We start from the raw sequence: 24,521 nt of genomic DNA, 5'->3' as shown, positions 1-24,521 counted from the left end.
CCCAACACAATCCACCACTTCCTTCGACCATATCAAATACAACACCAGACCCAAGGCCTTTTACTTTGAAAAGACGGCTATCAATCAATACGTAGCTGAATCAAAAACATCAAATTGATTCATTTTCTTTACAATTTTTTGTTTTTATAAAAGACGAAACAATTTTTGAACCTAGTTGCGATTCTTAATTATCATTCAGAATCATCAGATAAAAGAAAGCGGCAGTACAGATGCATTGCAATGAACTTGGGCGTTTCCAAATGTGAAATTATGGCCACCGAAAAATGGTACAACTGTAATCAAATTCATAAATCATGCAATTCTATTATTTTATTAAAAAAAATCACCAAACCATTATCATTTCAATCAACCTGACTAAACAAGTAGACTGCTTTTATTTGAAAAAAAAATTCAATTCTTGCATCAGTTTTTTGTTTGGTTTTGTTTGAAAAATATTATCATCAACATAATAATAAGAGTAATAATAATAAAAAAAGAATGGTTTCCCATCTCGCATAAGCTTTTGAAATATAGCAAAGATCATGCATGCAGACAGGCAGGTTCTCTGTTGAATATCAATGATTTTGGTTGTTGAATAAAATTCGTTTGAAAAAAGAATGAAATCGTCCATCATCAAAAGGACGGCAACATATCACGTAGACGACTTTGAAGAATATGATGATGATAACAGAAAGATAATAATCATATGTTTCGGTGTTTGGCCTGAAGACTACAATCATTTTCATTTTTGATCATGATCATCATCCACGGCGTTGAGTGAAGGCGTCACTATTTTGCTGTGAAATTGTCGAATTAAAGAAATGTCCACCACTACCGCCTGATGGTTGGCCAAAGCCAATGGCCAATGATGAATTAGGATTTCTATTATCATTGGCTAATGAATCAAATGAAGGCATTGGTTCATTTTTGAAAGCCATACTGCCAAATGAATGGTTTGAATTGTTGTATCTGTTAGGGTGTTCAAAAAATCAGGTGAAAAATCAATAAATTATTAAGCAAAGTAAAAAAAAAACTTACGGTGATAGCATAGAGGCCGTTTGTTCGCCACCGAATGTTGCTATACCGCCAAACATTGCCGATGATCCGAATGTAGGGCCACCACCAAACAATGGACTTCCACCAAACACATTAGTTGCCGGTGGTGAATGAGGCGAGCTAAATGATGGTCCCGGTGGTGATGTATTGGTCAGTGGCTGAAATGGTTGTTGTTGGTCGAATAATGTTTCGGTTTTTGTTTGTGGCGATAATGATGATTCGGCTGATACTCGCTGCTGTCCAAATAGATTGTTTGATTGAGTGGTGCCACCAAAACTAAAATTTCCAAATCCGCCAGTTGTCGTCGAATTCCCAAACAAAGACGATGTCGTTGATGCTACCGGTTGACCGAAATGAGAATTTGATGATTGAAGATTACCACCAAACGATGATCCAAATATCGATGTTCCTCCTGTAGTTGAGGTCGTTGTAACTACCACAGAGGTGTTGCTAATGCCAGAGTTCAACGATAAACTTGATAATGTTTTATTGAAATTAAACGATGGTTGTGATTGTTGAGCAACAGTTATAGCAGTCGTGACTGTTGTTGCCGTTACCGATGATGGTTGCTTGGACTCACCAAACAATGAGCTAGAAAAGGATGGAAACGATGGTTTCAATGCGGAAGATAAAGATGATGATGATTCAATATTAGCTGAAGTAACAAAAGAGATAGCTGATGCAGTAGATGTTGATGATATTGTTTCAGTTTTACTAGTAGTTATAGGAACCTCTGTCTTTGTTGTTACCAAATTGTTATAGACCGTTTTGTTTGATTTATTTGTTTCAGTCAAAGTTGTACAAGATTTACTCGGATCATTAAGCTTAGACAATGTTCCGCCAAAGGTAAAAGATGGTTTAGTTACAAAATTCAAAGTCGTAGTAGTGACAGTTTCTTGTCGTTGTTGGTCAACTACCGATTCTTGAGATTTGGATGAATTCAAACCTGCTGCTTCTATCTGTTCTTTATGGTTGTTTTGATCATCACTTTCGCCATTATCATTCTTTAATAGGAATGGTTTCGATGTAAAAGGTGTTGTTTTACTACCGGAAATATTCAAGTTCGAAAACGAATCTACTCCACCTGAATTGGATGCGAAAGTTCCGAACATCGAAGCGGAAAACGATGGTATCTTAGACGTCAAAAATGATGATGTGGTGACAGTTTGTGTTGTAATAGCAGCCGGATGGCTAGCGGAAACAATGGAACTGGAATTTGTTTCGTGTGGAAATGTCGTTATCGTTGTCGTCGGCAATAAAATTGAAGTCGTTGATGTTACTGTTGAAATTAAATCTTTAAAGGGCTTTGTTGTTGAATTAGTTGGTGATGATATTAATGAGGACAACGTGGGAAAAGAGGTACTTGCTGCTTTCTGTTGTTCAATACAATCATCACTATCACCAGCTTGACCGCCACCAAAACCGAAAAACGATGTATTTGTTGTAGATAAACCAAAATTTGCACTTTCTTTCGATTTATGTTCATGGCTACTAGTAGTAGTGATATTATTACTGGACGAACTGTGTAACAAGTCTGTTGGTATAGTCCAAGATGCAAGATTAGAATTTGTTTGAAATTTCGGTAAAGTCACAACGGCTGTAGTTTGTGGTTGTGATTGTGGCAATGCTTGCGAAATGGATGAATTTTGTTGCTGTTGGAGTTTACTGTTGGCCACTATAGAGTTGGTTATAGCTGGATAAACTACATCCGGTTTTGTAGTAATCGATGTTGCTCGTGGTTGTTGTGATGACACTGATTGTGTATGAATTATTTTATTTTCCTTGTTTTCGGTTGTTTCGTTATTTTTATCACCCTCCAGAATGGATGATGTATTTTTTTGTTGTTTTTTGTCTAACATAATGCGACGTTCTTTGATTTTTTCCAAAACCGAAGCAAAACGAGATTTTTGATTAGTATATGATGAACCGTGACCAAGTTGAATCTGTCGACATACACGTATCGGAATCGAGTGACGATTTTCAAGGAAATTCCGTAATGATATTTTACGATCAGATTGCATACATTGTACAGTAATTGATTCGCGATAGTAGCGTTCTTTTTTACAAGTAACACTAGTGTTGGTTACATTTAAATTTGTGACAACAGATGATTTCATCAATGAAACATTGCCAATCAATCGAATCAAATCCTGTAAATCATTGCTATCCTTACATGAAGAAAAAGATGATGATCCATTCGGCATTCTGCCTTGTTGGTCGACAAATTTTTTCATCAAATCTTTAATCTGTAATTTAAGATTTTCAATCAACTGCTGATTATTGATCAATGCTTTGCACACAATGGCGGAGACATTCTTGGATTTTCCAACACTGATAATATTGCAATTTTCATAATTGTTGTTTTTTTCATCGGTGATAAATGATGAATGTGGCCACGTTGGCAAGGAACGATCACGAATGGCAGAATTTGAATGTCGATGATTATGAAACGATGTAGATGTTGACGAAGATCCTAGCAGCTTAATCCGTTGTAACCATTCTTGCCATTCCAAATCAAACTTGTTATTCAATTCGCGTAATTGAATTTCAATATAATCTTTCAATGCTTGAATCTCTTTCAAACGACGAGCTGTTAACGGGTCAAGATTTTTCTGTTGCAATATGTGTCTGTATTTAGGATCATTATGACGATCCATCAATGTACGGCTCTCTTCCATCAAATATTGAAGCTCAAGGCAAGAGGCCTTGACAATTTCAGTGAAATAAAAAAAACGTCGATGAATAAAAAGGAAGCAATAAGCAAACGAAAAAAAATTATTATCATTAGATTCTTTTTATAAAAACTTCAAAAATCAAAAGATGGTTATATAGAAATGTAATGCAAAGAAATTGATTTGTTACCTGAAGATCGTTGACATCGTGATTAAATGAACCATAAGATGATGATATATTTTCCAACATTTCCGTAATAAATTTCGAATCGAATTTAAGCCGATCCTGTTTTTTGTTCGAGCCAATGGTCGTTTTTCGCAAAAGAGTTTGCAATGAATGCACTGATTGCCGCAATTGGTGGTCGAATTCTTTTATGTTGTTAAGAATTTCTTCTGAATATAAATCTTCGATGTTACGAACTATTTCACCTTCTTTCTTTTGGGGTTGATGTTGTTGCAACTGTGTTTGTTTTGAGAATTCTTGTGATTTCATTGATAACACTTTATCCGATTCAGGTGAAATAGGTTTTTGATTAAAGCCCATTGATGAAGATGAAGGGAAAAGATTTTGTTTTGAATTAAATTCAAGCTTGGGAGTTTGATTTGATCCTATTGTTGTTGTAGAGAACAGTTGTTGTTGATTATTACCACCGATTAATATGCTTGACGTTGTTGCTGTTACCGATTTTTGGATTAATGGCATAGGAACTGGTTGTAACTGCAAGTTAATAGTGGAAACAGGAGGTGTAGGTTGTTGTTGCACTGCTACCTGTGGTTTGACACATTTAGGAGCTGTAGGCACTTTGATGAATTCAGAACCATTTTCATAATCGATTAAAAATAATGTCAAATGTCCAAGAGAATTATAAGCCAATGCAAATGGTTGATGGATTCCACCTTTAAGGATCGATGTTGAAAGCTGAAATTGTTTCGGTGTACCATGAGCGAATGATAGGCCACGAATTTGAAAAGATTGATCTGCTTCTGAAAACATCAACCGATAACCATCATCGTTAGTGAGTTCAGACCAATTATCGGCAACAGTTAATTCAGGAGATGTCGAACCAATCATGGCAAATTCGTTTGATTTGTTTGTGAAGAAAAATATCAAATTTTCTAAGGGAAAAATGTTTCCTTCAAATGATTCATTCGATTCTTCAGGACATTCAATAATAAGACGCCCGAAATCAACAATCTTCATTACGGCATCGGCACCAGTTGCTTTAGATGATGGTATAGAGACTAATATGAAACAGGTCTCATCAGCTTCATCATTTCTACTAATGATGACAAAATTGAATGTGGATAGCCAGAAAATATTGCTCACACGAAAACGCTGAAAACTTTCAGGCAATTGAATTTTTTTTGTTTCCTGTAATCCGTTACTGAGCACAAGATTTTGTTCGTTGAGTTGAAATTTGTATTGGACGAAACTAGCAGTACCATCGCTGATGACAATTTGCTTGCCCTTCGGACTCCAACAAAAAGTCGAAACATAACAATTGGCAGCTTGCAGTTGAGATAAAACGACTAAAGTTTTGCTGGGATAATCGCCAATATGAATGATAAAAAAAGAACCATCGGTCAGAGAACAGGCAAATATATTATCGTTCATTTCGGGATGCCAGGATATAAAACGGATTTTAGTCACCGTATTGACCGAAAAGTTGAAATGATTGAATGGAACAGTTTTTTCTTTGGTTTCTTCGATTGAATCAGTATGATAAAAATAAATAAGTGCCGATGGTTGTGTAGGGCTATGACAAGCGACAGCCAATTTTGTGCCGTATCCTTTGCGTGAGATCGATATTAGATTTGAAACGTGTACCTGATCGATAATAATCACAGTTTTAGACGGAATATTCGGATCCACATGTTTCAAAAAACTTTTACTCCAGACATCAAAGTTCAGCAAGCTAACAAGCGGTGCAGAAATTAATTCATTTCGGCAGCATATTATTATTCTTTGATTCCGATGTTCAATCACTAAACAGTTGCCTGACCCACCCACATTTTCCGATGTTATTTGATAGCTTTTCAATTGGATGAATTTCAATTCCTGAAAAATTTAAAATCAATATTGCATTAAAAATCAAAACAAAATATCAACCTTTAGACATGTTAATTCAGATTGTCGTATATTGACCATATTGATGAATACCTAAAACATGAAACTATATGTAATCAATAATAATAATAATAAAACTGATTTAATTAAATAAAAAAAGACTCATAATAATGAGCAAAAAACAATCGCATGTAAATCATCGCATCAATATTGATGCCCGGCTGAAGCAATAATTGATTTCACAATTGTTCATAAATGACGTTTGCTTTAATTTATAACTGCATTAATCATTCAATAAAACGTTTGAGTGTCGTTGTCTCCAGTATGAATAATTCTGAAAGACACTTTGAATAAAATAATACATTGATTTAGCGTTTAGATAGCATCTAATCAACATGAGAATAATTAGTGCCAATTTGAGAGGATAGAATGCAAGGCGATCAATGTACAGAATAACATATAAAATAATCAAAGTAATGTGAATTATATTAATCGATCGCAATAGTTTGTGTTGTGTTCGAATCAGAATCTCTCGGGTTGACCATATATAGGCGAAAAAACTGGGTGGTTTCATTGATACGTTGTAATCGCATTGACATCGATGACAATTTGTAAAACCAGTGCTTTCAATCCATTCAATCAGACATTGTCGATGGAAATTACTTTCACGACAATAGCAGAGATTTGGTGTAAATTTTAATTCCAAACGATTTACATTTTCCGGCTTCAAACACAATCGACAATATTGTAGTTGATCCATTTTCTCTTAATTAAGAAAAACATTTAGAAAGTAATCGGTTTATAAAACTAAATTTTTTTATTATTAAAAATTTCAACAATGAATTATATCCTGCCATCTTTTGAATTTTTTTTTGGTAAACTGACCCAATATTTTGCAAAAACTAATGCACAAATGTGAGTAATGGTTCTCGATGTTGATTGACACAATAGTGTCTTCAGGAGGAAATGGTCAAAACATCATTCGTATTTCTAGTCTGTGTGTTATCAGGTTTTCTTCTTACAATTCAATTGATTGCATTCAAATTGTTAATCAAACAGGCCACAGTTGAAGAGCCAACTGCTTGGGTAAGTGTGTATTGATAACTCGTCAAGACATGTCAATCATTTAACCATTGGATCATTTTCATTTAGAAAATACTCGATCAAATAACTGTAGCAGCACAACAATATAAGATACCATTGTTTGTTATCGATCAATTGTTGTTGAATTATATCAAACAAGGTGATTATCTACATACTGCAAAATCGTGGCCAAAAAATTATTCGTCTAAAAATGTCAATCATCACCACTTTTCATCAAAACGAAAATTCTACAGCGATTTCATATCCTATCACCAATCATCTAATTCATTATTGTCAAGAAACCGAGAATGTCGAATATTTTGCAGAGGTGAAAGTCATTTAACTCATCTTGCTACTTTGGCCGATTCGATTACGCCTGAAACGGTCATTCATTTCGGAAATTATCTCAAAGATCATCATAGTCTTAGTGTGATCACACTGAACGACATTGATTCATCGCTGTTGCATTTAAATCTACATGTATCAATTCCTACGCATATTATCATCGCCGATGAAAGAGTGGATATCCGAAAGCAATCACATGTTGTACATATTGTCATTCTCTATGATCGTGTTCAAGGTAATAATTGGTGGCAAGCACCGGTCAAATTAAATGAACATCATGAACGAATTCTTCATCGTCAAGGTCTTAAAAAAACCGAATTTCGCTTGCCATATTCAAGTGCCATCTATGACAAGTAAGTTTAATGTTTGGTAAAAAAAAATTTTTTTGTTGAAAAAATAATCTCAATGTTGATATATTCTTATGAAGGACTGAAATAATGCGGACAACCATTGATGGTTTAAGGATTTTTCTACCACATCCACCAAAATCATTTCTAAACCCCTTAAATGATAAAAAATTCATTGAATGTGATCGTCGACGATCAAATGAATTCTACAGCGAAAATCCCAAAGATGAAACTCCTGAAGCAAATAATTTTGGAAAGAAAGCTCAAACATTGTTGACAAAAGCTCGACAATTGATTGAACATGAATTAGGTCTACCTTTTTGGCTAAGTTCTGGGACGTTACTCGGTTTTTATCGTCAATGTGATTTTATTGTTTACAGTGGTGATGTCGACATAGGCATGTGGGCTGATGATTTTAAACCAAAAATAGTTGATTTATTTTCCATCAATAATATACCATTAATACATTGGTTTGGTCGGCCAAATGATTCACTGGAATTATCATTTTTGATGGGTGATCTTAAATTAGACATTTTTTTCTTCTATCGTGAACAAGATCATTATTGGAATGGTGGTACGCAAGCTAAAACTGGTCTAAAATTTAAATATGATTTTCCCAAATTCACTCTTTGTTGGACCGATTTTATTGGCCTATTGGTAAGGATACCTTGTGAAACAGAGTCATATATTGAAGCTAATTATGGTAAACAATGGCGAATACCACAACGTGATTGGGATTGGAAATCCAGTCCGCCTAATGTTCGACCTAATGGTCAATGGGATCCAAATGAATGGTCCGAAACCATAAGACTAATTCCGATGCCTAATGTTTAGCAAAAAAGTTTGCAACTAAATCAGGCACACATATCATTTTCTTATCGAGTCTCAAATACATTTTTAGTCAAAACCCGTCAATTTATTTGGTAGGAAAAAAAATAAATATCCCTCTAATAATAATTGTGTTTATAAAATCATAGATTTACACAGTAAAACAAAAAATTGATTCAATTACGAAAATTAAAATATTGTACATTGTTCATGATTATTAGATGATTGACCAATAGAAACAGATCGTAACGGCCTTAGTTGTCTATGATGTTCATGATGATTATTTTCTTTCATTGCTTCACCCATCGATTGATGATGATGATGATTTTCTTGCATTTGTTTTTGCTGTTGATTGGTCATTGAAAATGAAATTGAAGCCGAAGATATTGTTGATGATGAACACGATGATGACATAATGCTTGAAGCGGATGAATTTGTTTCCGAAATTGACAAAAATTTAAGAGTTTGATTCAACTTTTTGTCCGGACCATTCAATGTTAACGGATCGGATGTCATTCGCATTATGGTACCAGGATAAGCTCGACAATTTTTGATGGTTCCATTGCAATGATTAGACATTTTAAACTTATCAATATCGCTAATTATGGCACCATTATTCTGATCCTCATTATTTTCATCAACTATAATACTCGTCGATCGATCATCAAAATTGTTCAGAGAACAATCTTCTGAAACCTCTTTAATATCATTATTACCATGATTTAAATTCTCGTTAATCGCGACATTTTCTTCAATGCAACATTTATCTGGCATCGGTTGATTTGTATCAATTGTTGATGACATGGCTGCTCTACCTGGCATTGCTCGATTTATTGATTTCGTACGATCAGAAATCATCGGCTTTCGTGAATCACGATTGTTGCCCGAACCTATTATTAAACTAGTACCATTGTGATTAGTGCCTGTGATAATTGGTGCCGATAATGGTACAGACATTTCTTCAAGTTTATCAGTTGCTTGTGGTTGATGATGATGATAAGAATGTTGAACACTATTACTTCTAGTTCTGGTTTGATGTTGAGAATTATCGCTTGTTGGATCTTGATTTTCTTCAGTTTGGTTGGTGGCTCGCAGAAAGCGCTTCAATTCTTTAACAGTGACCCAACATCCGGCTACTCGTGCAGCTTGCAATAATCGTGATACGCATTTTGAAGCGACTTCTGGTTTTTCAAGGTTTTGCAACACAATTATATAACTGGATGCGGTATCAAGTTGTCCTTCGAGTATACATTGTTGAAAAAGATCTTTAGGTGAGCCGACAATCGAAAACAAATGAGGCCATAATGCTAATTCTGTTTTCCTTGCACAATGAATGACTGTCTGAAGGAATACGGGAAAAGCTCGAATGAAATCGACAACTCGAGGCAATAACGCATCAGGAATGGGCTGTGAACTACTAGCTTCTTCTTCCAACACTCCATGTAACAGGAGTTCTAGAGAATGAACGAAATGTGGCAATGTTGAACAAGTGTTAGCAATCTCCCAAGCTCGATATCCTAGATTGCGACGAAGTAGTTCCCTTAGAATGTAATGTAGATAGACTTGTGATGTTCGTTTGACAACAAAATAGGGTATAACGGAAAACAATTGCTGACTATTATTATGTTGTTGCTGGGATAGCGTCGAGAAATTTGGTTGAGTAAAATCTGATTCAGCACCAAGAACGATGGCTTCACGAAATCGAATCGCCAATGGATATATCGCTGATCCGATTTCCTGAAATGGTAACATGATCCTTTTCGATATGTAGGTATGTTCGTTATCATTATTACTTTTGTTGACATCACTTTTTCTCATTAAAGATGAACCATAAGGCCTTATTGAATGTTCAAGTGAAAGCCAGATAGCCATACCATGACAACCACAAGACAAATAAAGTGATGTCTCTAAATGTGGTCGTAATTGTTGCTGAGATAAAACTTTCATGTTATCACTTTGTTGCGATGATCGTAAGAAAGCCTGCAGTTGAACATCGTCATGTGGAAGAAGCCAAAGATTTTCCACGTTTGAAGCAAGTTTCACAACTTTTTTAAAACGTATTATCTGATTATTATCACTGCCGTTGGTATGAACAGCATTGACGAATCTATTGTTGTTGCTTTTATTGGAATTGCCATTTTGACTATGGTTTATAGTTTGGCCATCAACATCATTATCATCATCTTCATCATCGGAAGAAAATGGCGGCAATTTCGAAGTATCGATGTCCATTTCGAGCAACAAAACTCGGCCACAAATATTGATCAAAATTGAATGTGAACGTGATGATGATGAGGAAGAGGGATTTTGCTTAACAACACGATGACTGATTGATTCATTAAGTGTTGTTGTTGATGACGATGGAATTGATAGTGTGTGATGAATGTTAAAGATTGAACTATTGTACATGTCAACATGAAGATCCGTTAAAAGGCACAATGTAACACAATCGGGAAATATTTCCAAATTATTCAAAATGACCCTAATGGGTGCTGAAATGTTTAGATCATAATCTTGAGAATCCTGATGATGTGAATGACGATGGTGAATGGTCGAATAATGATGGTTACGTTTAAATAAATGAAGATCATACAGATAGATTGTACCATCAGAACAAAGTGCAAGCAATCGATTCTGATACAATGATAGTAATTGCACTTCATGATCAACTGAAAGGATTTTGGCATTCGAATTGTCTAGCTTGTTTCGATGTGAATAGGCTCTGATTTCGGAACTAGAAAACAATAATAATAAATGGTTTGTTTTAAATCGAGTAACAAATCTTACCAATTTTCACTGAGGTTATAACAACCAGCTATTAAATAATCGTAGTACCAAAGGAAACCACCAGTGACAGTAACATCTCTTTCGTGATTTTCATTGCCGAACAATTTCCATCGTCGATGAATTAGAGAATACATAGCTAAGCCGTTAATACCAGCGATAGCAATATTCTGCAACGTTTGATGGTCAATGGCAAACAAACGAATGGGCCAGTTCGTATCCAGATAACTTTGTGGCAATGAAACAGTGATCCATTGAAATGAATCGACAGCATTTGATTCTTGTTCAGATAAAATAACGTTACTTAAAGATTTTTCTTGTTTCAATAAAATCTCGTTGTCGATATTTTTTTCACCACCATCAAATTTTTGATTTTGAGCAATCAACGATGAGTTTTTATTTCCACCGACAAAAATTCGATCTTCCGAAGCCAAAAGAACGGCTTCAAGATTTATAGACGAGCAAGGATTGACGGTTAGAACACTTTTCGCTAATAATAATTTGCACACTCGGTTAGATGATCCATTTGAGTTTTCTCTATAAACGAATGATTAAAATGTGATAAAAATGCAATAAACAAAAACATACCTTTCTACCATCCATAAATGGAATCCTTCCTTGCCAAAGGCAAGGGCTGACACTTTAAAAGGATTTTGATTAAACTCATTACGGATATCAAGCGAATTATACCAAGAAATTGAATAAATGAGTAAAGAACCGAAAACCGACCATAGTGCAAAATCACCATTTTCCCAGATCGTAGCTAAAACTGTTGAATCAGGTGTCCATTGAAGCGAAATAAGGGAACCGAGAATTTTCTCAGCATCGGGGTAAACATTTGGTGGAAGGGTCATTCGGAATGAGATGACAAATCGGCGATCGACTTCATCGAAATCACAGGCAATTGCTTCGGATGAAAGTAATCCGAACACAATGAATGCATATTTATGATTAATGGCTGTACATAGGGCATTATCTATATGGCCGATCATTTGCAAATGATTATATGTAGTCGTCGATGTTTGATCATTTAAAGGCAAAAATGCGCCAAGTCCATTTGAGAAAACAAGCGAAAAACCTCCAATAATAGTTGAATATTTGAAATCAATTATATGATTTGAATGTGATGACGACGGTAGATTTAGGTCGGGTGATTTTTTCGCCATCATATGATGATGATGATGATTTTGAGGCACAGAAATATTGTAATGAAATTTATCATCGGGTTGGCCATTCCATTCGATTCCACTCAACAGGCCAGTTTTGGTTGCAATGACCATCTCCTCTTCAGCTGCCATCATGCTGAAAACAATTACGAAAGTTGCATTAAAACAAGATATAAAACAAACAAGCAGCATACCATGAGATTCCATCATTAATTTTTAAAGAATTCATAAGCTGTATGAATAAACAAGGAACCTTGTTCTCTTCGAGAATCGAATCATTGGCAACGTTATTCCTGTAAAAATTTAGAGTTTTAACTGCAAAAATTATAATTTCATAAACTATTACTTTGGTTCGATGATTGGCATAACATCCTGATCATTTATAATCACTTGATAGAATAGAAGAAAATCATTGGCAGTCTGTATGACAATTTGTGTCGAATCGGAACGCCAAACAGCCGATACGTTTGAGCCATATTTTTTCATTGAATCATTTGTTCTTTCATAATGAACAATTTGAACAGTTGGTCGACAAAACCAAATGGAAAAATGTGCATCAGATAGTAATAAAAACAATGATTGATCGTTGTTGGCCAAAATTGCATCAATTCGATAACATGTCTGATTACATAAATTTAATGTTTGCGGCCATCCGATTGGGAAATACATTTTCTAATTAATGCTTTTATGTTAGAAAACTGCGATGTTAAATAAAATTTTTGAATATCTTGTATTGAAAACAATTTGTAAATTCATAATGTCTCGACAAATTATCATCGTGGATCTATTATCACATTGTTTTCCATTCATTCATCTTGGATCTTTAATTTTGGATCAAAAATTAAAAGAGAACAAGAAAAATTAATCGGAAATCACACATCACAATATAAATATTGATATATACACACTTACCATTTGGATCGTTGCTAGAAAAAAATGTAGCTATTTAAGGAAAGTCCAGAAAAAGAAAATTTCTGATTTCACATTTGAAAGAGTCAATTTTGTGTATTATATTCTCCTGTCCTAAATTCAAGGTACATTCATTAACTCATTAAATGATTGGCTCTTTTTGTTGTTATCATGAACGGCTTTGTGTATTGGATCGGAAAAAACAAGCTCGATCAAAATAACAGTAACCATAAATTGAATGGCAAAAGAAAATATCTTGCCAGACAAGTTATTTTGATAGTTTTTAGCACTTGGAAAATTTTCTTATTCTGGCTGTGGTGTATATGAAATGCTCTACTCAGAAGTCAGCTGTGGCATTTGAAGATTTATCTCTCTTGCAAACTGTGTTTTGGATGTTCTCTGGTTGATTTATTTATATTGATTTGAAGCGTAAAGAAACAATCAGGTCGCAATCAAAATAACGTAATGTTCTGTTCAAATAGTACGTTTTTAATGTCGCGGATATAACTGTACTTTGATCCGTTATTCGCGATTTGCTGATTTGAAAATTTTTTTCTTTTATCCATAATCTAATCGCAAATAAAAAAACCTATCATTTTGATCGCCCAAATAATGCTCAAACCGTTTTAATATGGTTTGTTTGTTTCAATGTAAACTAAAAAAGTATGAAAAATTTTTCCACATGTTTTATGGCTAAAAAAGATGAATGACATGAAAAAAATTTAATCAATTCTTTAAGTAAAATCTATGAAAATTGAGCAAATTTAAATGGATAAAACTTTAAATTTTATGAGTTGCTAATTTGTTCGATATCATTGATAGGTGAAACCTGTGTGGCAATATCGGTATCACAACTATAATCTTTACCGGTAATCGATCGGATCATTCCATTATTATGAACATAATATTTGCAAAAAACATCATTTTTAGGTATATTTGGATAAAGATAAAGAAGAAAATCAGCAGATTTGATCGTATGTGAAACGGACATTTTTTTTAATCGATCCAAATCCCATGGTAATAGTTTGTCAAATTTTCTGTTCTGGACATAAGCAACGGTGATGGCACCGCAAAATGTTTCGCTGAATCGAATCAAAAATGTGCCATCTATACATCCTTGCAGTAGTTTCTCAGACATTTCTGACGAAATGAATCCATGAATGAGACCATCGGTATACATTTTTTTGAGGTAATCACGAACCAGAATAAGAATCTTGTAGAACCATTCGAAAAATGTAAACTGCCTCATCGGTAATGGTGTTTTGGCAAATTGTTCCCAAGTTATCAAATCTTTATTATATTCATTACCGTTCGGTATCATTGTGCGAATAAAATTCAAATGTTCCTGGCTTAGATAGACGCCTACATCTTTATGAAATTTTTCATTCAAAACGATGGCCAGTTCGGACCATGCAACCGATGTACGGGTTTCAAACATTTTACGATTATCTACTGCAAACGCATTATCCCAGATGATTGTTGCATATGAATTACGATAATCTTTACGACTAAGTACATTTACTGGCAATGAAAATGTCTGCCAAGTCACATATGAAAACGCAAATAAAAATCAAGATAAAACAAAATTCTTCTGCTAACAATTACTTACATGCAATGTAAATTTCAGCCCCGGAAAATCAATGCCAAGCCAAAAGATGAATTTGAATTTATTCTCTGTCACTGGTATGGCTTTTGGATTATGACCACGACGATTGATGTCCACTTTAAGGTTGCATGTAATCATAATGGTCAAGATTTCATTTTCAATGTTCAATATTGGTTCCACTTTGTTGATTATGTTAAATGATGATTTTCGAAGTCGAATCGCATCTAGTCCTTCATTCATAACTAAACGGATTTCATCTTCAGCTAAAAGTCGCATATCCAAAGATTCGAGCCATTTCTTGCAATTATTGGGTAACTAGAAAATGATTGTTTACCTTAACATGACAGATTTTCAAAAATTGGTCTTACCAATTGATAGCTAAAGAGTAGACCGATTTTCACCTCAAACTTTGCATTAGAAATAATAGTCAATGGATCGTGTTTCAGAATATTTGAACATGGTTGCTCTATAACTACGAATGCATTCTGCAGCAATGATTGTAATTGATGTCCGATTTCCTGTGAGAAATTCGAAAACCATTCATTATTACACATTTCATTTACCGTTAAAAAATTTAAATAGAATTTGATGATGAATGTATTGCATCTTTGAATATCATCAAAAATGGACATATCAATTGTTCCGACAATAATTGATTTTTGTTGCGAACGTTTCCATTCATTCAACAGGTGTATGATGTTCCATTGAATCTTTATGATTTCTGAGATGATTTGCTCCATATATTGATACAATTGTTGATATGGATGACAATGTTGTTGTCGATATATTTCATCGAAATCTCTAATCAATTTATTCAACCCATTTGCATATTTGATTAGGTCAGTTTTTTGTGGTTCATATGCCATTTTTCATCAGAGTAGACACGTATGAGGATTTAGATTCGTTATATGAGATATCCACATAATTATCAAAATTTTATTGTAATTGGCACTAGAAACGACATTGCTACATCATGTGAAAGTCATTATATCATGAGCCATAAAAAATTTATTACAAGTCAGTATTTATTTGCATTTTAATCTTTAAAATTCTAGAAAAATAATTTTATCAAAACTTGTTATCGAATTAAATGTATGTTTGTCATCTGGGGTGAGGAAAATTCCATCACGCTCTGATAAAATTGCCATCATACCAGATTCTTTTGCTGCTTTGGCTTCTATTGAATTTATCAAACACTGAATTAAGAACAAACATTCTTTGGATAATAATAACCAACCTTTTGGGACGTCCGTAAGGAAGACAATGTCAGTTGCAGATGAACCTACTTTCTCGGTAATCAATCTGTAGCTATCGGTTGATTGCTTTGGGCCAATGTTTGTATCAAAATAATACGAAATGAACTGAATGAACAAAATTTGGGAAATGATAAATAATGTCACTATTATAGTTAATTAGGTTTAATACTGACAGGTGTCAAGTCTCCGTGAATGCTATGTGAAAACAAAAGTTTTTGAGCCAATACACTTCCAGAGGAGTAGATTCCAATTTTAACATTGAATTTTGAAGTCCATCGACGAAAGCATCGAGATACATCGTCATAAACACTAATAAGAATTCGATTAATTAAATGTTATGAAATGAAAACTTACTGTCCGAGAATTTGTCCAGTATTGTAGCCATTTTCCCAAACATGACCTTGCAATTGCTTCAATGGTCCAACTTTTCGATCATGATCCATCAACCAATCGACATAGACGCAAACGGTATCAATGTCGAAAGAACAATTATTGCCAATTCTAAGATCAAACAGCTGATCATCGATCATATCCTTTTGATATTGTTCGAATAAAAGCTTTATATCGTTTCGAGTAGTGTCTGTGTCCCAGGTTTCAATCAAATAATTACGAAGTTTGGCACGAACATAAGGAAATAGTTTTTCTTTAACGAATGTTATTGCTGTGGTTGTACCTTCGATATCACATAGGATGATCTTGGGTCGTTTGATCTTTACTAAATTTTGATTTTCTTCAGCCATCATATTTGAAAAATGTGCAAATAAGGAGCATAATTGAACTGAACATGGCAAAAAAAACATTAAAGATGATCCAAAGTTCAATTTCGATTTTTCCAAGTTAATATGTTGCAAGTTTCAACAACACAAAAGAAATTCAGGTCTTTTAAAGGTAATAATCAATTATTTCTTAAATTTTATTAATTAGACAAATTGGCTGAAAAATGTGTAAAAATAATAACAAATTTACAGTCTTCCTCCCAATTATTTATGAGTGTGTGTATGTATTGACAATGAAAATATTTAGACTTAGAGAGACGCGACCATGGCCAGAATTTATATTCATTTTTAAATTATCCACCGGCTGCTGCAACATGGCGACGAATGAAAAAGAGTGTAGCCAAAATAAGAGCCAATATGGTTGCAAAATATAGGTCCCAATCTTCGCCAAGATAATTATCAGCCAAATATGATCCAAAATTGATTGGCGTATACAATAGATCTTTGAATCCAAAGTTTTTGATGTGATCATAAAAATAAATAAAAAATAATTTGGTCAAGGCAAGCGCAACTGGAACTTGAGCATCGGTAGATGTGACGGCAGCCAAATCATAATATCGTTTAGCTAGGTAAATATCTCGTTTTAGACCTAGACCCGTTTCATACATATAGCCTAAATTAAATAACGCTTGGGCATTGTTTTGTAATTCTGATGCTATCCGATATTGATTGGCCGCCATTTCATAATCTACTTTTGTACCTAGGCCATAGTAATGATAATCGCCCAATTTGACTCGTGCTATTGAATAGCCTTGCGATGCTGAACGGCTCCAATACATAAAAGCACGATTATAGATTTCATGTTTATCAAAAAGGTCTCCAACTTCATCCCGATCCAGCATGAAAGCTGCGTTGCTTTGAGCCACTTCATAGCCAAGTTCGGAAAGAACGGCATATTTGATGAACGCATTTGAGCGGCGACCTTCTTTATAATCGTTGTGTGCCTGGAAATATATATTCACATCAATTTGAGATTGCATACTTTTTTAACCTACCTCCATGATTAAAGTTCCCCATTCGCCGCGTTCACATACAGATTTGAAAAGTTCCACAGCCGTAGAACAAGATTGTAGAGTACCAGTGCCCGTTGCTTGCATTTCGGCCAAATGATAAAATGCAATTATATGTCCTGATTGCAGGGCCATTTTGAAATATTCAATAGCCGCTTTGTAATCCTTTGAAACACCATAACCATTAAGATACATTATACCTAGATATAGCTGACCATCTACCCAGCCTTGCATAGCGGCAGCCGAAAAATATTTCAATGCCAATTTAAAATCTTTGTTCACACCACGTCCATAAAGATACATTATTCCTAATCCACTTTGACCAATCGGATTCTCTTTATCTGCGGCCATTTTGAAATATTTCATTGCTTTTTCATAACTTTGTTCTACAACTTTGTTTCCCTCTAAATACATCTAAAATGAAAAATAGTTTTTTTTTATATTCGACAAGGAATTAAATATGATCAAGTTACCTTGCCCAGGTAAGCCATCGCATTAGTGTTGCCTGATTCTGCAGCCATTGTGAAATAATGAAAAGCTCTGTATTGATTTTGTGCAACACCACGTGCACCCTGAAAATGTAATTGGCCAAGACCAACCTGGGCACTGATATCGCCTTTATCTGCCAAGAATTGATAATACTGTATCAAATCATCATCAAGTGTACCAGGATAAGAGCCCGAATTATCGGTTTCGTCTTGGATTCGAATCCGTTGTATGGATGGATTATTTGAAAATGTATAGCTTTGCTCAACAACTTTGGCAACTTTACGATAATAGGACAAAGCGAATTGACAATTAGATGCAACACTTATCCCTGACCAATAACGATAACCAAGTGCCATCCGAGCATACGTATGATTCGAAAGCGATGCAAACGTATAATACAATAGTGCTTTTGCTTGATTAGCCTTCACTGGTGGCAACCCAATGGCATACATAAATCCAAGATACTGTAAAAATGTAATAAAAAAATCATTAAAAGAAACTATAAAAAAAACATTTCATACCAGATGCGCTAAACTATTTCCTGTGACAGATAATTCCTGAAAATATTCAAAAGACGTATTCAAATCAAGTAGAGGATTACCATAAAAATAAGCGATGGCCAATTTTAACTTTGCTTCATCGTTGCCTTTTTTGGCTAATTTTTTTAATGTCATAACAACTTCTTCAGGTGATTTGTTTTCAATCAATTTATCAATATCGACAGTTGGCGAATCAAATTTATTATCATTCAATTGTTGTGATTCGCTTGTTGTTTTTTCCTTGGATTTTTCCTGGTCACCAAACGCCGAATCATTGACAACAGTATCAATGTTCGAAGTAGAAGATATGGATGGTGGAGATTGAGCTACTTGGTGATTACTATTATCATCACTGGCTGAATTGAACACATTTTTTTCATCGGCATCATTATTAGCCGGTACAGCTGATCTATCGACGGTGATATCCGTTTGTTCGTAAGGACTGTCCGTTGTAGTTGGATTATCGACGGGTGATTCTTGATCGTTGAATGAATCATCTGTGGCTGCTGAATTTGATGCTGTTTGTGGCAGCTGACAATGTGTTACAAAAATGAATGAAAAGAGTACAAAAATCACAATTATGAGTTTCATCATTATCAAATTCGGATATTTTTATGATCCATAGGATCGATCTGATGTTGGTGGCAATATCGATTGTTTATTAAGCAACAATAGAACATTGTATTGTATTGTAGCTATTTCTTTAATACATTTGTTGTGTCATGATTTGATTATAATCCTAATAAAAGCAATAAGATTAATTTATTTATTGTGAGAAATAAAATGCAACTTCGATATAAATTACGTTCAATCAAACAGTAAAAGATTTCACAAGATATTGTTGACAATAATGAAAAATTCGGTATGAACTAATGATTATATTGTAGAGACAAATTCTTGTGTAAAATTAACAATCAAAATTGATGATGATTGAATTATCAACAAAGTGAAAAACAATTACGTGTAGTAGTCACATTGTTTATGGAAAGTTTCTAAATTCATTCGCAATATAACAGATATACCAGAGCTTCTCAAACTGGGGTCCATACCCACAGGTACTGGTCTTTCATCATTTCGAACAAATTATCAATGTTCCACGTTCCAGCCGATCTTCGGTCGAAAAAGTTTTGGAAACTCTGGCAAACTATTTAATGATAAATCATAATTTTTAAACTATTTAGACGTAACCGGTTTGTTGACGTAGATTAGGAATAAATAAAGATTCAATTTCCGCGAACAACGTTCGATTTCAAATATATCAGTTTTAGTTTGGGTATTAATGAAATTCGTTATGGCTAGCAGTAAAAAAGACCAAGATTACGAAACGCTTATTCGAAAAATTTTTGAATTCAAATGCGAAACAAACCTGCAAGAACATCGAAAAAAATTGAAAGATGATCCCACAATTGAGCTCCGAGAAAAAATGCGTAAAAAAGAAGCAGAATGGGAAGCCAAACTGTTAGAAAAAGATGCCGAATTGAAAAGAGTCAACAAAGGTAATGATCATTGCATTCAAAGTAATTTTGACTAACTTATTCAGAATTTAGAATTCAACAATTTTTTGATAGGACATTTTCAAGAACAAAATAAAATTTTTAACAATGTTCGAAAACAATTAATCAAAGCGATTCCAGTGGCCGAAAGAGATCTAAGAAATTTACAACGAGAAGAGCAAAAACTGATTTTATTGACGGAAGATAAGATGCGAAAATTCAATTTGCAACAACAGCTGTTGGTTGAAGAGCTGCAGAAAAAATTGAACGATGAAGAAATGACTTGGGTCCACGAATTTATACGTGATTGGGATGAACAAACAGAAAACATTGTTCGAATGGTACAATTTTATAACTATTTTTGAATTTTTTTTTTAGATTTAATTTTCCACAAATGATAGATGCAAAATGGTGCTGAGATTAGTCCAATCGACTTGAATCTTTCGTTTGGCTCATGGCCAGAAACTGCCATCATTGAACCGGTATTTAGTCATAAAACAGAAAAAACGAATGAGATCAGTACAAGTCATGAGGAATTGGCCCCATCAAAAAATAAACCACTTACGACTACAATTGAGATGGTCAAGCCAAAAAAATCGGTGAGATTTTCAAACATTTTTGAACCAGAACATCAACAACAGGACACAGATGAAGCTGAAAAAAAATTTTTTGATGAAAAATTATTTGACATGTCCAAAACTGATGAACTATTCAACGAAAAAATGGAATTTAATTTCGATGAAGATAATAGCTTATTGAAAAAAAATATGTCTGTAGATTTGAAAGACAATTTTAAGTCTGATTTTGAATTCAATTTCGAACAATCAATCGAGGAAACAAACGATAATGGCACAGATAATTTCATGTTCAACTTCAACAGTATGGATGAAAGCTAAAATAGAAAAGCAGTTGAATTAATTTCAATTTATCATTAATTCTATTCACTTTACTTACCCAAGATGAAATTAATTCCAACATAATTGATAGTAATTCATAATTCATAGCCAATAGAGTAATTATATGTAAATCAAAATCAAAATAATATAATTCTCTAGTTGTGTAATAATAATAATAAAATTACTCTATTATAACTTTGATTTGATGTCTACTGTTAACATCAGTGTGAATTTAACTCTCATGAATTTATTAGAATGAAAAATTTATATGTACACTTAACATATTTACAAATAATACACACCCATCCATTTATAATCCAATTTAAATATCATTCTTTTGACATGGGTTGACCTGAAAATGAAAAATTATTTTTTTTTTTTTGTACACAATTTGATTTTTTAGTTCCGAATATGTCAGGAATAGGAAACTGATAAATCCATTTATCAATCAATCACAATCAATCAATCAGAATAGAAATATGATCAATCATTTGAGGATAGAGAGAGAGAGAGAGAATATATTGAATAAATGGATGAATTTTTTTTTTTGCTTGGGTCGGAAAAGTCCAAATTCAATGATCCAAAGATTTGTGTGTATCAGCAGTGACTGATACAAAGACGCAAACCTAAATAAAAGGATAAAAATATAATGGGCAACATTGAATTTAGATTCAATGTATCAAATGGAAATTTTGTTAAAGTCAAGCCTGAAGAGATATAAAACAATATATATAATCAGTATGAGATTGAGAGAATGTGCCAGCAGTGAATTCATTTCGAAAATCTCTTTTATTATATTTAAGAATATATGAAAGAATCAAACATACATCATGGATCATTAGAATATAAGCTAGAATACTTTAAATGTTTGCCGTTAATTACAAATGATAGAGAGAGAAAATTTCTTATCATTAATCATTGAATAGGGAAAAAGAAAAGGAGAATAGTAGAGGTTAAACTTTAAGTTCAAATGTAGATGTGATCAAATCGAATCAAATTTAAAGAAATAATGGAGGGGAAGTGAATATATCCGAAGCGATAAAAAATTAATCGGATTGATTAATTTTTTATAAATCAAAGGTAATTGATACTTCTTCCTCCATAATTTTCGGCATTCTGGAGAATGAAAACAAAAATTAATAATGATCCATAGATGAGAGATAATATTGATACGAAAGTGACAAATTAAATGAGCTTTGATTTTGACTTGACTTTCTTCATGTAAATTTTTAAAATATTCGATTAAGTTAAAAATCAGAATATTCTTGTGTAATTTTGCTAATATAAATTCCTTAAGTGTGTTATTGTGTGAATCAAGAACTGGTGAGAATTCTTGATCATCATTAACAGGAAAAATTGATAAACGAAAAAAGAACAGGACGATGAGATTTTCTTTCTTCATCAAAGTGTTTGTGACCATTTAAATCCAAGAAAAAAATAGCATTCAAATGTAATGTCTAAAGTCTTCACTCATATTCGTCCGTATATAATGAATGCATGAAGAATTAATAATGTTATAAAATGAGAATGTGGTTGTGGTCGTAGAATAAATTAAAAAATTAATAGGTCATTAGAAGATTCGATAGCACACACATACATACAAACTGTTAGAACTTAATAATAACCGACATATTTGTTCGGGTTATTCATTGGGCCAGCACCGGCAACACCACCACCATAAGATCCATAACCACCAACCTGAGGAGCCATTTGAGGGCTACCATACATTTGTGGTTGCTGTGGTGGCATTGGACTGCCAACGGTAGCACCACCACGCTGTAGTCCACTTTTCATCTGATTACGATTCTGATTATATTGGCTATAATTCTGTGTTGGTGATTGATACATTGGTTGTACGTTTGATCCAATTGGACCAGTGTTGTAAAGACCACTACCAGTACCACCCATAGCTTGTCTATTATCATAGTACATATCACGAGAAGGAGGCATAGGTGATGGTAAGTGGCCACCATTTCCTAAACCACCGCTGCCCATAGGAGCTTGTGGGGCAGGTGGAGTCTGTGTATAGTAGGATGAATAATTAATCGGTGATTGATGATGAGGTGGTGGTGGTGGTGGTGGGTAAGATTGGTATTGATTCATTGGTGGTGGTGGTGGCCCATAGTGATGCATTGGCGGTTCTGGTGGCATCATCGAATAATTCCGCATTGGACGATTAAAACGACCACTGTTACGATTACGCATACGATTATTGTTGTTCATTTGATTATTCCCATTCGAATAACGATTATTATTTTGGTTTCTTCGATTATTCTGATTTTTGTTATTCATGTTGTTGTTTTGTTTCTGCTTGTTGTTTCCATTTTGGTTATTACGATTACTGCTGAAATTTTTCTTTCGATTTTGTTTCCTCTTGCTTTTCTTGGCCGTCGAAGTAGAAAGCTATAATAAAGTCAATTTGGGAATTAGCTGAATTAAGAAAATCAAACATTAAATTAAATTGACGTACCTGCACAGAAATGGTTGATCCATTGAAATTATGATTGTTCAATTTTTCCATAGCCACACGAGCTTCTTCTTTGTCTTTCATGTGCTAGTCATGGAGAAAAATCAAGACAAATTCAAGCCTGAAATGACAGAACATACCACAAAGCCATATTTGCCGACAATATCACAATGGGTCACTTGACCATATGTGGAAAATAACTCTTTCAATTGATTCTCTTTGGTTCCGGAAGGCAAACGACCCACAAACAATTTTGATACTTGCAATTCACCACCATTAGCATTGGAATTTGTGCTGGCATTTTTAGCATCATCTTTTTTATCTTCAACGGCATTGTTATCTTTCACTTCGGCCGATGATTTATTGTTTGTTGCAGATTGATCATCGGTGTTAGTCTCTACTATCTGTTCGACAGGCTGAAATGATTCGTAAATATAAAATACTATAATAATCATATAATTATTACTAACCGTTTCTTGTTTGATTTCAGCCATGTCAGATCAGACTTTTTATAATAAATTGATAGATATATACTACTGTTTTGCACCAGTAAAAAATAAAAATCAATTAATGATTTGAACAGTTAAACACAATGCTATTTGAAAAATTGAGCAACAAATCGAAAAGGAAACAAAAGAGCCGAAATCGATTTTACCTACAGTATACACTGATCAGCAGAAAGAACAAAGAACTGATTGTCACAATTGATAATGGAATACTAGTGGCATTAT

The 24,521-nt window shown here is 33.8% G+C and overlaps 8 protein-coding genes across 9 annotated transcripts; 2 read left to right on the top strand and 6 right to left on the bottom strand.

Annotated features, from left to right (window-relative positions):
* Nucleotides 1–354: 354 nt before the first annotated feature.
* Nucleotides 355–6,568, bottom strand: LOC124491809 (uncharacterized). Its single transcript, XM_047054507.2, has 4 exons — nt 5,839–6,568; nt 3,919–5,787; nt 1,039–3,761; nt 355–969 (listed from the first exon to the last, which is right to left on the bottom strand). The coding sequence occupies exons 1-4, from the start codon at nt 5,875–5,877 to the stop codon at nt 762–764; spliced, it is 4,839 nt and encodes a 1,612-aa protein (XP_046910463.1). The 5' UTR covers nt 5,878–6,568; the 3' UTR covers nt 355–761.
* LOC124491829 (ribitol-5-phosphate transferase FKTN) lies at nt 6,102–8,614 on the top strand. Its single transcript, XM_047054531.2, has 3 exons — nt 6,102–6,882; nt 6,949–7,577; nt 7,652–8,614. Exons 1-3 carry the CDS (start codon nt 6,763–6,765, stop codon nt 8,403–8,405), a joined length of 1,503 nt encoding a protein of 500 aa, XP_046910487.1. The 5' UTR covers nt 6,102–6,762; the 3' UTR covers nt 8,406–8,614.
* On the bottom strand, nt 8,466–13,725 carry Rich (Guanine nucleotide exchange factor subunit Rich). Its single transcript, XM_047054508.2, has 6 exons — nt 13,262–13,725; nt 12,696–13,170; nt 12,544–12,642; nt 11,772–12,485; nt 11,187–11,720; nt 8,466–11,133 (listed from the first exon to the last, which is right to left on the bottom strand). Exons 2-6 carry the CDS (start codon nt 13,016–13,018, stop codon nt 8,589–8,591), a joined length of 4,215 nt encoding a protein of 1,404 aa, XP_046910464.2. The 5' UTR covers nt 13,019–13,170; nt 13,262–13,725; the 3' UTR covers nt 8,466–8,588.
* Nucleotides 13,726–13,943: 218 nt separating this feature from the next.
* On the bottom strand, nt 13,944–15,854 carry LOC124491828 (signal transducer and transcription activator). Its single transcript, XM_047054530.2, has 3 exons — nt 15,233–15,854; nt 14,868–15,179; nt 13,944–14,795 (listed from the first exon to the last, which is right to left on the bottom strand). The coding sequence occupies exons 1-3, from the start codon at nt 15,728–15,730 to the stop codon at nt 14,046–14,048; spliced, it is 1,560 nt and encodes a 519-aa protein (XP_046910486.1). The 5' UTR covers nt 15,731–15,854; the 3' UTR covers nt 13,944–14,045.
* A 9-nt stretch (nt 15,855–15,863) lies between these two features.
* LOC124491852 (enolase-phosphatase E1) lies at nt 15,864–16,920 on the bottom strand. The gene is made up of 4 exons (XM_047054568.2): nt 16,475–16,920; nt 16,294–16,429; nt 16,102–16,225; nt 15,864–16,041 (listed from the first exon to the last, which is right to left on the bottom strand). Exons 1-4 carry the CDS (start codon nt 16,918–16,920, stop codon nt 15,908–15,910), a joined length of 840 nt encoding a protein of 279 aa, XP_046910524.1. The 3' UTR covers nt 15,864–15,907.
* Nucleotides 16,921–17,000: 80 nt separating this feature from the next.
* Nucleotides 17,001–19,940, bottom strand: Hrd3 (HMG-coA reductase degradation 3). Its single transcript, XM_047054516.2, has 5 exons — nt 19,740–19,940; nt 18,917–19,673; nt 18,380–18,859; nt 17,892–18,320; nt 17,001–17,840 (listed from the first exon to the last, which is right to left on the bottom strand). Exons 2-5 carry the CDS (start codon nt 19,526–19,528, stop codon nt 17,190–17,192), a joined length of 2,172 nt encoding a protein of 723 aa, XP_046910472.1. The 5' UTR covers nt 19,529–19,673; nt 19,740–19,940; the 3' UTR covers nt 17,001–17,189.
* Nucleotides 19,941–19,987: 47 nt separating this feature from the next.
* LOC124491779 (uncharacterized) lies at nt 19,988–21,524 on the top strand. Its single transcript, XM_047054479.2, has 3 exons — nt 19,988–20,430; nt 20,482–20,768; nt 20,829–21,524. Exons 1-3 carry the CDS (start codon nt 20,214–20,216, stop codon nt 21,321–21,323), a joined length of 999 nt encoding a protein of 332 aa, XP_046910435.1. The 5' UTR covers nt 19,988–20,213; the 3' UTR covers nt 21,324–21,524.
* On the bottom strand, nt 20,603–24,402 carry LOC124491836 (uncharacterized). 2 transcript variants are annotated; one of them, XR_012832501.1, is made up of 6 exons: nt 24,261–24,402; nt 23,931–24,206; nt 23,794–23,877; nt 22,925–23,726; nt 20,993–21,081; nt 20,603–20,892 (listed from the first exon to the last, which is right to left on the bottom strand). XR_012832501.1 is itself a non-coding variant. In XM_047054543.2 (5 exons), exons 1-4 carry the CDS (start codon nt 24,282–24,284, stop codon nt 22,938–22,940), a joined length of 1,173 nt encoding a protein of 390 aa, XP_046910499.1. In that variant the 5' UTR covers nt 24,285–24,402; the 3' UTR covers nt 22,094–22,787; nt 22,925–22,937. The 2 variants fall into 2 exon arrangements, 1 of the variants encoding a protein (XP_046910499.1); XM_047054543.2 differs by lacking the exons at nt 20,603–20,892; nt 20,993–21,081 and adding an exon at nt 22,094–22,787.
* Between the last annotated feature and the right edge of the window lie 119 nt (nt 24,403–24,521).

The sequence above is a fragment of the Dermatophagoides farinae genome, chromosome 1 (genome assembly GCF_024713945.1).
Source record: "Dermatophagoides farinae isolate YC_2012a chromosome 1, ASM2471394v1, whole genome shotgun sequence".
Lineage (NCBI taxonomy): Eukaryota > Metazoa > Arthropoda > Arachnida > Sarcoptiformes > Pyroglyphidae > Dermatophagoides > Dermatophagoides farinae.
Note: the sequence above shows the minus strand (reverse complement) of the source record. Positions and strands in the feature narration are given on the sequence as shown.

Bases quoted from the DNA above. Each gene is read 5' to 3' on its own strand.
- LOC124491836 (XM_047054543.2), bottom strand. From the start codon at position 24,284: ATGGCTGAAATCAAACAAGAAACG. The intron at 23,878-23,930 runs GTATGTTCTGTC...CTCCATGACTAG, and splicing joins TCGGCAAATATGGCTTTGTG to CACATGAAAGACAAAGAAGA. The intron at 23,727-23,793 runs GTACGTCAATTT...ACTTTATTATAG, and splicing joins GATCAACCATTTCTGTGCAG to CTTTCTACTTCGACGGCCAA.
- LOC124491828 (XM_047054530.2), bottom strand. From the start codon at position 15,730: ATGGCATATGAACCACAAAAAACTGACCTAATCAAATATGCAAATGGG. The intron at 15,180-15,232 runs GTAAGACCAATT...ATCATTTTCTAG, and splicing joins TACTCTTTAGCTATCAATTG to TTACCCAATAATTGCAAGAA. The intron at 14,796-14,867 runs GTAAGTAATTGT...GTGACTTGGCAG, and splicing joins GGCTGAAATTTACATTGCAT to ACATTTTCATTGCCAGTAAA.
- LOC124491809 (XM_047054507.2), bottom strand. From the start codon at position 5,877: ATGGTCAATATACGACAATCTGAATTAACATGTCTAAAG. The intron at 5,788-5,838 runs GTTGATATTTTG...TAAATTTTTCAG, and splicing joins CTGAATTAACATGTCTAAAG to GAATTGAAATTCATCCAATT. The intron at 3,762-3,918 runs GTAACAAATCAA...GAAATTGTCAAG, and splicing joins ACGATGTCAACGATCTTCAG to GCCTCTTGCCTTGAGCTTCA.
- Hrd3 (XM_047054516.2), bottom strand. From the start codon at position 19,528: ATGATGAAACTCATAATTGTGATTTTTGTACTCTTTTCATTCATTTTT. The intron at 18,860-18,916 runs GTATGAAATGTT...ACATTTTTACAG, and splicing joins GAAATAGTTTAGCGCATCTG to TATCTTGGATTTATGTATGC. The intron at 18,321-18,379 runs GTAACTTGATCA...TTTTCATTTTAG, and splicing joins CGATGGCTTACCTGGGCAAG to ATGTATTTAGAGGGAAACAA.
- Rich (XM_047054508.2), bottom strand. From the start codon at position 13,018: ATGTATTTCCCAATCGGATGGCCGCAAACATTAAATTTATGTAATCAG. The intron at 12,643-12,695 runs GTAATAGTTTAT...AAATTTTTACAG, and splicing joins ATGCCAATCATCGAACCAAA to GAATAACGTTGCCAATGATT. The intron at 11,721-11,771 runs GTATGTTTTTGT...ATTCGTTTATAG, and splicing joins CATTTATGGATGGTAGAAAG to AGAAAACTCAAATGGATCAT.
- LOC124491829 (XM_047054531.2), top strand. From the start codon at position 6,763: ATGGTCAAAACATCATTCGTATTTCTAGTCTGTGTGTTATCAGGTTTT. The intron at 6,883-6,948 runs GTAAGTGTGTAT...ATTTTCATTTAG, and splicing joins TTGAAGAGCCAACTGCTTGG to AAAATACTCGATCAAATAAC. The intron at 7,578-7,651 runs GTAAGTTTAATG...ATTCTTATGAAG, and splicing joins TCAAGTGCCATCTATGACAA to GACTGAAATAATGCGGACAA.
- LOC124491852 (XM_047054568.2), bottom strand. From the start codon at position 16,920: ATGTTTTTTTTGCCATGTTCAGTTCAATTATGCTCCTTATTTGCACAT. The intron at 16,226-16,293 runs GTCAGTATTAAA...TTGTTCATTCAG, and splicing joins TTCACGGAGACTTGACACCT to TTCATTTCGTATTATTTTGA. The intron at 16,042-16,101 runs GTTGGTTATTAT...TAAATTCAATAG, and splicing joins CCTTACGGACGTCCCAAAAG to AAGCCAAAGCAGCAAAAGAA.
- LOC124491779 (XM_047054479.2), top strand. From the start codon at position 20,214: ATGAAATTCGTTATGGCTAGCAGTAAAAAAGACCAAGATTACGAAACG. The intron at 20,431-20,481 runs GTAATGATCATT...TTCAGAATTTAG, and splicing joins ATTGAAAAGAGTCAACAAAG to AATTCAACAATTTTTTGATA. The intron at 20,769-20,828 runs GTACAATTTTAT...CACAAATGATAG, and splicing joins CAGAAAACATTGTTCGAATG to ATGCAAAATGGTGCTGAGAT.